Consider the following 10,796-nt stretch of genomic DNA (forward strand, 5'->3'; position numbering starts at 1 on the left):
ATTCGTTGCACTGTGGACTTTCTCATTCCAGTTTGGCTCTAGGGATATATGTCACCCTGTCCGCCTGAAAAAACAACAACTATATTTGCAAATCTCAATGGTTTGTTTGTTAGGTTGACCCACTGCTCACCAGCAAGCTCTTGGCCTCATCAGTCAACCAGAGTAGACAAGCAGTCCACCTGATTCAGCTGAAGCTTAGCACAAGAACCAAACATGCTGCTCCAAAACCTACCGCGAGCAGAAATATTCTAGCAAAATAAAAACCATCGATCCATGCATGTTTTTTCCTTGTAACGTGTGAGTACATAAGAAATCATCCCACCTATCACACAGAACAATCTCCATATCTCCCAATCCTGACAACACATCCAGATCTTCCTCAGAAGTTCTGGCAACCAAATTAAGCATGGCAGCTGCATCGTCTCGTGCCAAGCTCCTCCTGGCCTTGGTCTTGTTGCTGGCTCTGTGGGACTCGGCCGCGCCGGCCTGCTCCATCGACGCCATCTACAGCTTCGGGGACTCCATCGCCGACACCGGCAACCTCCTGCGCGAGGGCCCCGTGGGCTTCTTCTCCTCCATCGGCAGCTACCCCTACGGCCAGACGTACCGGAAGCCCACCGGCCGCTGCTCCGACGGCCTCCTCATCATCGACTACTTCGGTGAGCTCAGCTTCTCGCCTTGCCTTGGGGGACAGAGGTAGCCTCATTCATTCATGCTCTGCGTGACGAGACGAGTTTTCTTTTCTCTGGCGCGTGCAGCCATGGCGCTCGACCTGCCGCTGGTCAACCCGTACCTGGACAAGAGCGCCGACTTCAGCGGCGGCGTCAACTTCGCGGTGGCCGGCGCGACGGCGCTGGACCGCACGTACCTCCTGCAGAACGCGATCATCATGCCGCCGGGGAACACGCCGCTCAGCTCCCAGCTCGACTGGTTCAAATCGCACCTCAACGACACGTGCCAGCAAGGTGAGCAGGCCGCCATGCATATCGCACCAGAAGCATGGAGATTGCTCTGCTCTGCTTACTCCTGCTGTGTCACTCGCCGTGTTTACAGATTGCGCGAAGAAGCTGGGCGGAGCCTTGTTCTTGGTCGGGGAGATCGGCGGGAACGACTACAACTACGCATTCTTTCAGAAGAGGTCCGTCGAGGCCGTCAAGGCGTACGTGCCACTGGTCGTCAAGAGCATCATGGACGTCGCAAAGGCAAGCGGCAAAGCTTAAAATTAACCAATGATTAATCAATCGATCTAACCCGTACGGGCATTTGCATTTCATTGGTTATAATCAGGAGGTGATCGAGCTGGGGGCGACCCAGATCATCATCCCGGGGAACTTCCCGATCGGGTGCTCGCCGAGCTACCTCGCCCTCTTCTCCGCCGCCGGCTCCACGGACCACGACGAGCGGGGCTGCCTCAAGAGCTACAACGCCTTCGCCGCGTACCACAACGAGCAGCTCCAGGCGGCCATCGGCGACCTCCGCAAGGTCAACGCCGACATCTCCGTCGTCTACGCCGACTACTACGGCGCCTTCCTGCACCTCCTCGACCACGCCGCCGTCCTAGGTAATCGACCAAAGCTCCAAGGCGCCAGGAACCTCAACGAGAGCCGGGAGCTGACCTGCATGGCATGTGCCGCCTTGTGTTTCTTTCATGGCAGGGTTCGACGAGGGGTCGCTGCTGAAGGCGTGCTGCGGCGCCGGCGGGGAGCACAACTTCGACATGGACATGATGTGCGGCGGGATCGGGGCGAGCACGTGCGCCGACCCGGCACGCCACGTGAGCTGGGACGGCATCCACCTCACCCAGCAGGCCTACAGGGCCATGGCGCTGTCGATCCTCATGGAAGGCTTCGCCCAGCCTGCCCAAAGCGTGCAGGGCATATGGAGCTGCTGATGATAACTCATGGAGCTCGCGGCTCGCGCGCGTTGTTCTAGGATCTAGCACAACTTGTCTAGCGTCGTCATCGATGAGTTGCCTTCGCTCGGTTTGCTTGCGGCTTGCAAATGTCAGCTTCAATTTCGGTTACGATCAATTTTCTTCTTGAACACAATCTCGCAGCATCCCTCTTCCAGATATCCTTGAAAATAGGGCCATGTAATTTTTAATTCACAGATGTAGACATATGCACAGGTTACAAATCTTAAATCTTAAACGAATTTCAAATCTTAATTTATCGTTCACAGGTTCCCTCTTCTTTATTTTCTCTTTAGTTTCCCCCGTTAGGGTATCTTCAAAGCGAACCCTCAAACCGTCCGTAACTTCTGGACTGCGCGAATCTTAACAAAAGGATTTCAAATCACAAACATCCCTCTTCTTGAACACAATCTCGCAGCATCCCTCTTCTTGATTTCCTCAAACACGAATCTTGACACAAGGACCAGGCGGACAGAAAAACGAATGAAAGCAAATTGATTTCATCCGGACGAAAATTAGCAATTCTGCTTATCATTCACAGCTGTAGACATTTGCACGGGTTACAAATCTTAAATCTTAGCCAAATTTCAAATCTTATTTTATCGTTCACATGTTCCCTCAAACCGTCCGGATTGCGTGGTCCGGACATGCTTCGTCATCCAACACGAAGCTGTATCGGTCCAACGAGTGGTCCGGATGTATATTTCTCGGCAAACTCGAGACAAAGTGTGTGTGTGGATGGGTTGGGGGGGGGGGGGGGGGGGTAGTCCAGGCAGCAGCCACGTAGGACTCCAACACCCCTGACCCACCCAAAGCCCCTCCCGAACCCTACGTCTCCATCCTCCTATTTTCTCTCCTTCGGTTTTTCTCTCTTGTCTCCGCCTTCGCTCCACCACGCCGGCCGCCACGCCACACCCCTGTCGGTACGAGAGTTTGTCACCTCTAGCGGTACACCTAGGCTGCATGCTGCTTCTCCACCGCCGACGTTCCACACCTCTCCTCCGACCGCCGCTTAGGTACCATCCGCTCCTACGATGCTCATCATACCTGGCAACTGTTCAGTGAATTGTCCGAGCAACATTTTTTGTCCCTTCTTCTTTCAAGCAATGGATTTGGATATGGAGTGCATCTGCGAGCACTATGTTGAGTCGTTTGACTCGTTCGACGAGGAAGATAAACGGATGAGACGGTGATGATGCATGCGGTGATTGCAAACGTGAAGCGTGCAAAGGAGCATGTTTTTAATTTCAAGGGTCATCGAGTGCTCAACCGCAACCGGGTGCACGACCATTTGACGCTGATGGACGACTACTTTACCCTCGATGTTCTCTTCGTTGACAATTTTTACCAAAGCTTCCGGATGCACAAAAATGTTTTTGATCGTCTTTACCATGACATCCAGTCCTTTGAGGACTACTTCATCTTGAAGAAAGACGGCATGGGAAGGATTGGGTTCTGTGGTTATCAGAAGTGCACGGCCGCACTACGGATGCTTGCATATGGCACGACCGCTAATTCATGGAACGAGTACCTAAGGATGTCCGAGAGCACATGCGGAGATGCCATGGTCAGATTTACAACAGCTGTGATCGAGGTGATTGGACCTCGGTACCTGAGATAACCAACTACGGGAGACACCGAGAGGCTCTTGGCAATCTTGGAAGTAAGAGGGTGGCTAGGTTTGCTCGGATTACTTGACTGCATGCAATGGAAATGGAAGAACTGTTCAAAAGCTTTGCAAGGGCAATACCAGGGTCATGTTAAAAAGCCCACCATCATTCTTGAACTAGTTGCATCACATGATCTTTGGACTTGACACTCTTTCTTTGGCATGCCCGGGTCCCACAAGATGTGTTTCTTTGATTTTTTTGGTCCGTTCATCGTATAAAAGTATTTTCTTCCGTACCTATCTGAGGTGGTACTAAAAGTTTTATCCGTCCACGTATAAATAAATTTTTGGGTTGGGCCTCCAAACCGTGCAGTCAAGGGGCCTGCTCTGCATCTTTTTCCTTCGATTGGGTCATAGGGAGCCAGTCCTCTACGTGGGCCAAGGGTCCTACTCTGCATCTTTTTTTCTTCTCATTTGTGCCTCAGAAAAAAAAAGAATGCACAAAAATTTCAGGGAAACACATCGCTTTGTTAGTAGGTATAGAATAGTACCACCCCGCCAAAGCAAAACCATCAATTTATATACATTTTGGAGTTACGTGTTACCGATCAACTAAATACGTCGACTTGAAAATCAATAAGCGAATGAGGATGCTGCCATAAGAAAAAGAGAATGAGTCCCGCTAAGGGCCTGTTCGGTACAAAGGACTTTCACAGGAAACTCCAAAGGAATCAATTCCTATGGAAAATTTTGCTAGCTTGCGTTCGGGATAGAGAGGAAAGTAAAAAATCCACCCCAAGCTCATGTTTTGGGCGGAACACCGAGACAAGCCGTGATACGTGAGGAGCCTGACAGCTGCGCTGCACAGATTAAAAAACTAGTACTGCTTGGATCAATTGGTTAGAGTTAGTTTGGGTTAGTTTGGACTCAACTAATTCAAAAATATCCAAACAGGTGGATTAGTTTGGTTAGATGCATCTAATTCATTCAAAAAATCTAACCCACTCAAGAGGTGATTATTTGGGTTAGTTCTTCTTGGGATCATTAAAAAACACATTTTTCTCTCGCTTTCCCCGCAGCAGATCCCTTCCCACTTTTTCGAAGCTTCCCGTCCTCTCTCTCCCTCCCACTCGCACCACCCGTGAAGACGCCTCGCCGTATCCGCGCTCCATCTAACCCTGTTATCCAAACACCTCTTTGGCTAGAGTTAGTTCAGGGTTAGTTCAGGGTTAGAATCTAACTCTAACCTCTAACTGAGTTAGAGCATTCAAACAGGGCCAAAGGCAGCTAGTGTTCATCGCTGAATAAACTATGCATCAGACTATCCTTCATGTCAGATGCAGTAGTAGGCTAGCTTCTTGGGTTTTTCCTGCGGTCACCCGAACACATTTTTTCAGGCTTCCTTTTTCTTTTTACTCCCTATGTCTCATAATGTAAGAAGTTTTCTCACAGTAGTGTAGTGTTAAAAAAAACTTACATTATGAGACGGAAGAAGTAGATCCTATGGTTTGCTCTAGTCTTGCTTTTTCATTTCTATATATTCATAAATTCCTATGTTTTAAGTCCCTTTGTTCCGAACAGAGCCTTAAGGAAGAAAGGAATATGTTGTCCTATATGGGCTAATTAAGTGTTGCACACTTAAACGACTTGCTTCATAATTAAAGCAGTTTTGTGTTGTGCATATTGAGATCCAGTAAGTAGTGCGTAATTAATAAGAGGTGGACGAATACTGCCTTGATGATGTGAAGAAGCTCGTTGTTCGGGGTACTAGAGGAGCTCTTCAAGAAAGAGAAAGAGAACAATAGTATAAGACAGACGAAAATAAGACGGGTAACAATCATCACTAATCTATAATATTATAATAGTTCATTCCCATTAATCTATTTCTCTTAACATGCAGCCTATCCACATCAGCGGCACCGCCACATCAGTGCTCCCTTACCAGCTTACAAGAGGGACCCACCACAAATCAATCCATTCCACATATGAGCATTGGGTTACAGGTTTACATGAGGGCAACCACCGCATGTTCATGCGCATAGTGCAGAACGCATCTTCTTCCCCATCGGCTATGAATCCCGGCCCAATCATCTCCCTTAATTAACCTCCCCCACCCATCTCCTCAATTAACTCAATCATCCATTGATTTCCAATTTTCCATAGTGCGTGCAGAAGAGAAACGCACCATCTGTTTCTCATGACGCGGTGTTTTGGTTCCTAGGTGCATATGCACCCATTGTCTAAATTACACATTTTGAGAAGTTGAAAAATTCGGAATAAAAATCTTGCGGGTATTCCCAGACATTCTATGTGCATGCACAAAGTTTCGATGAAAAACAACATCATAAATTTTCTTTTTTACACAAGCCACAAAAATGAAATGAAAAATGAATAGTTGTAATGAAGCATCATAAATTTTCTTTTTTACACAAGCCACAAAAAACCTCGTTTTTCACCGAAAAATTTGTGCACGCGCATAGAATATCCGGATATACACGCGGGATTTTTGTTCAGAATTTTCCACCTTTTCAAAATGTGTATTTAGACAATAGGTGCATATGCACCTAGGAGCCATTGCAAATTTCCATGTTTCTCATGCATTTATTCGGTGGAGAAGAGGAATAAGCAACAGATGGTGCGGTATCAATAAATCGACGCGAGCCGCAGGTCCTCGGCGGTGCTGCGAGGAGCCGAGCGCGCGTCCCTATTGGCGAGGAGAAACGCAAAGGTGCTGCCTTGCTCCTAATCCCGATCCAGAATCTGGGGATTAGGTTTCGCCCCCGCACTGTCCATGGTCTCCGCCTGCGACACAAGCTGAGTGTGGAAGCTTCTAGAACCAGCTAATTGTTGATGGGAGACATCCGCCTCCGTCGACCGTCACCTGCGGTGCAAGTCTCGCGGAAGAGGAGGACCGTGGAAGCTTCTAGAACTAACTGGTTTTTGATGGGAGACGCTCGCCTCCGTCGCGCAGCCACTGCATGCGGTGTCGCCTTCCTTCTCCAACTTGACCGTGCCGACAACTATAGGCTCCTCGCCGCCGTTCTCGATTCGCCATCGCCCAGTCCAACAAGATCTTCACCACATGGTACACCTCAATCGCCCTACCTCAGCATCTGCAGCCGGTTGAACCTGACCTTTCAGTCATGGGGTACGTACATGCATAGATGGATCCCATCCATTAGCGGCACGAGCAATGACTACCCAAGTGGCTACGACCGTAAGGAATTAATAAGACCACCTGTTGTTGTTCATGTACTAATGTACTGTATTGTCAAATTTTCTACTGCCGTTCACTGATGTTCCCCAACTTGATTATTTAGTGTTCTGTTAAAAGTTGAAGTAGCAACTTTGCTTTCTTTTAGATCATAAACCCATTGCAGATATGCTACTCATCTAATTTCTTCTAGCAGGTTGTGTCAATCATGTTACTGAATCTCTTATAAGAGAGGGGATGCTACCACCCACTGAGGCAACTCCTTCTCTGCCATTCTGTATTGTATAAATTTTGCACAGATTGTAGTATCGTGCACCACTAAAGAAGACATAGTGCGCAAATCTCCTTTGATGGTATGACCACCATAATTTTCTTATTGTTTAACACTTCTACAATTGTAATTAATGGTGTCTGCTGAATGTATGGCTAAACAATCAAAATGTCTAGATGTTTGCAGGTTACTTTTGTCTGGATTTTGCTGTTATCTTCCAATCAATGTCATGTGTTAATGTCCTACATGTGTTACTTCAGCATGTATGCGCACCCAAGAATGTTAGCTGAGTATTGGTCTGAACAGTTGAAGGAAGTTAAGACGATAAAAAAATAGTTGAGGGGATATCAATACATATTTCCCGTCCATTCTCATTAGTGTTGCATGGACCTAAAAGTAGTATTGTGAAACAAGATACAGATTGTTTGAAACTACATTGGATACTAACCTCTCTCTTCAATACTTTGATTTCTTATTTTTTATCTGCAATGACAACATTGGCAAATGTCCTCTCAAATGCTAATTTCCTTATCTATAGAAGTAAGATCATGTCAATTATCATTATAGATTCTTATTCTTTGATTGCTATTGAATTGCATCAGTTCTACACATTCAGTTTGGCTTTACGGAATGGGTAAGATTTATTTTACTATCTCTCTTCATTGTCATAGTTGTTTGACTTAACGTACATATCATTGTTTTGGAACAGGTTATCCTGGCTTTGCAAACCATTACTGTTCTGAAATCCATATTTAATTGTAGATGCCATGTTTGATTATTGAACCAAAGTTCATCACAGTACTAACTTTAAAAGCCTTCTCCCTTGACTGGTCTTGACTTGCTAAGTAAAACTGTATCACTATTTTATTTTGTTCTGAAACTTACTTTGTCTATAATATAGCCTTCATCAAATATAGTAGTGGTTGAATTTTTTTTGCAGAAATTATTGTACAACCTAAATTGGTATTTCTTTTATGTTCTCACCACTATGCAACTCTTCTTACATACTATTTTTTCCCCACTTTTCAAGTGCTAGCACTGTGATCCCTGTTATTGCCGGTGATTGTTTGCTGTCCTTAGTGGATGAAGATAAAAATTGAAATATTATGCAGGCAACTAAAAATAATCATTACACCTCCAGAGGAAATCTTCCATGCTTATTTAATTTGTAGTATATTTATTTTAGCTTTGTGTGTAAGATGTTTTGGATGGAGAGATGGTTGTTTGGGTCACTATATTTAGCTAATGGAAAATGAAGCACTAGCTTATGTTCATAATTTAAAGGAAATCTTTTGTATTTTTCTAGCCAATCATGCATTCTACAATCTCATGAAGTGGGTTTACTATAGCTGAGAGACGAGGTGGTTAACAACTATATTCAAATTATTTATAATTTTTTTCTAATTTATTTTCATTTAGCTTGCTACAATTTCCTGAACAACGTGCGGGGTATCATCCAGTATATAAAAAAGAATAGATACAAAAATGTCAAACCTATAGAGTTTTTTTCTCAAAGAAATAGAAATATCATATAGAGTCAGGGGATGGAATGGAATAGAGTCAACGAATGTTTTCCATTGCAACTTACGTGTATTTGTGCTAGTAGAAAGAGAAAATCACATAGTATCTCTACCTAATAATAAAGTAGGTAGGGTTTCTGCCCGTCCGCCGCGTCAATTTGTAAAAAAGTCTCTGCGTTTTCATGAAATCAACCCGCAGTCTAGATTTAAGTCACATCGAACCGTTATTTTACAGTTTTCCAAAAATCCCCTTAACCTTTTAGGTATTCCATCCGGGATCATATTTAAGTTAAATAAATGCTTTTCTAAACCATTCATATCTTTTAAACTGTAACTCCGATTTAAACATGTTATATATGAAATTTGATTAGAAAAATATGTAGAATATGAATATAGGATTATTTAAACCTGTTAAGTATTTATAAATATTATTTTGGAAGATATTTAATTCAAACAAATGATTTTCTAAATTATACGTATCTTTTAAACCATAACTTTGACTTTAATATGTTATATATGAAATTTGATTAGAAAAATGTGTGAAATCTGTATATGATGTTAATTTTACCTGCTAAACATTTTTTAAATATTGTTTTGGAAGCAAACTTATAACTATGGCGCACGATTCATTTTTCTTTCATACAGGCGGCGATCCGGATTGCAAATAAACACCCACTATAAATTTTCTTTTTGAATTTTCACCGGGGGAGGAGGGGGAGCCCCTCCACCACCTGAATTATATTCATTTGCCTATAAGGCTTTGCAGCCTTTTTGCAAGATGGGTTCAAATGAACCAGAATTACAGGGGGACACGGAAAAAGAGATAAAACAAAAACAGAATACTCCAAACATACAAACAGGGGAGAACAAAGAGGGAAGACACATCCCAGCACAACACAAAGCACCACCAATGTGATCGAACGGCATTGGCCAGCCGACCAAGCCAAGACACTGCACCATCGACGCAATCGAAAGGCTTCACGCATCCGAGAGTGCACAACGCCACAACACCACCTGTGCCGGGGATGCATTCGAAAGGTCACGCGAGGGCGAGACGACGCCACGGCGCCTATGTGCCATAGGCGAAGTCAGCATCGCCAAGCAAACAAGACCATGACACTGCACCGTCGACGCAATCGAAAGGCTCCGCGCATCCGAGACTGCACAACGCCGCGACACCACCTGTGCCGTGGGGCACATTCGAAAGGTCACGCGAGGCCGAGACAGCGCCACGGCACCTGTGCGCCACCGCCGCTGTCGCTTGGCATCACCTAGCAGAGAACACACTCAGGAGTGCAGGAGCAAGAACACGAGAAGAACACCCCCGAAGAAGAGCTCAAACCACCGTCAACCCCAACCCGGCCGCACCACCACCATCCAACCGCCAACACAAACACCTCAACGCAGCCAAAGGCATGGCCGAGCCAAGATCACGAAGACAGAGCACCACCTCTCCACTGCTAACGCCCACACGGACCGCCAACGGGACCACCTCAAGCCACTGGTCACCCTAGCCAAGGCAAGCTCAAAGACGAAGCCCCAAGTGGGAGTGTGACGTTGAGCGCCACCATCGCCCGATCCGGGAGACCCAAGATCCAAAGTTTCCTCCGGAGCAATTTAGGAGGGAAGACGAACACCAGCAGCACGACGCCTTCAGCAAGGATACGGCGCCCACAGGCACCGCCGTCGTTGGCTCCAACCGAAACCGGAGCCCGGCTTTACGCCGGCAGTGTCACGACCCCCAACCTGCAGCCTGCTAGCCAAACCAACACACCAGCAAGAGCACTCGCAGCCTGACCACAGAACAGAGGCCGCCGCACCATGCGAAGCCTCCAGATCGGGAGAGCGAGCAGAGCTCGATCTAAGAGGCAGCGAGAGCTGCACCTGCATCACGCCGAGTCCTCCGCACACCTCGTGCGTAGAAGCCCAGTGCACTCACCCCACCCATCCCGAGGTCCAGCTCACCGGAGAGAGCAGGAATCGGCAGATCCGTCGCAGAAGACAGCAGACGCCCAGGCCCGCCGCGGCCGTCCAAGCCGAGGCAGATGGCTCCGCCGCAGCCCCACGCCGCCCTCACGGCCGGGGGAACGACCAGCCGCCACGAACACCGTGAGGCACCGCAGGCAGCGGCCCAACCCGCCAGATTGGGAGGCGAAGCGCATCGCGCGGGCCAAAGATGGCCGGAGCACGGGACGCCCACCCCCCGCCGCAAGCACCGCCGCCCTCCCACCGCCACGGAGCACGAACGACGCGCGCGGAGGAGCGCCGCG

General features: G+C 47.0%; 1 protein-coding gene across 1 annotated transcript; it reads left to right on the forward strand.

Moving 5' to 3' along the window:
• The first annotated feature begins 304 nt into the window (after positions 1–304).
• Positions 305–2,180, forward strand: LOC123058074 (acetylajmalan esterase). Its single transcript, XM_044480902.1, has 5 exons — positions 305–659; positions 759–965; positions 1,054–1,202; positions 1,288–1,561; positions 1,656–2,180. The coding sequence occupies exons 1-5, from the start codon at positions 407–409 to the stop codon at positions 1,889–1,891; spliced, it is 1,119 nt and encodes a 372-aa protein (XP_044336837.1). The 5' UTR covers positions 305–406; the 3' UTR covers positions 1,892–2,180.
• Positions 2,181–10,796: the final 8,616 nt, after the last annotated feature.

Source organism: Triticum aestivum, chromosome 3A (genome assembly GCF_018294505.1).
Source record: "Triticum aestivum cultivar Chinese Spring chromosome 3A, IWGSC CS RefSeq v2.1, whole genome shotgun sequence".
Lineage (NCBI taxonomy): Eukaryota > Viridiplantae > Streptophyta > Magnoliopsida > Poales > Poaceae > Triticum > Triticum aestivum.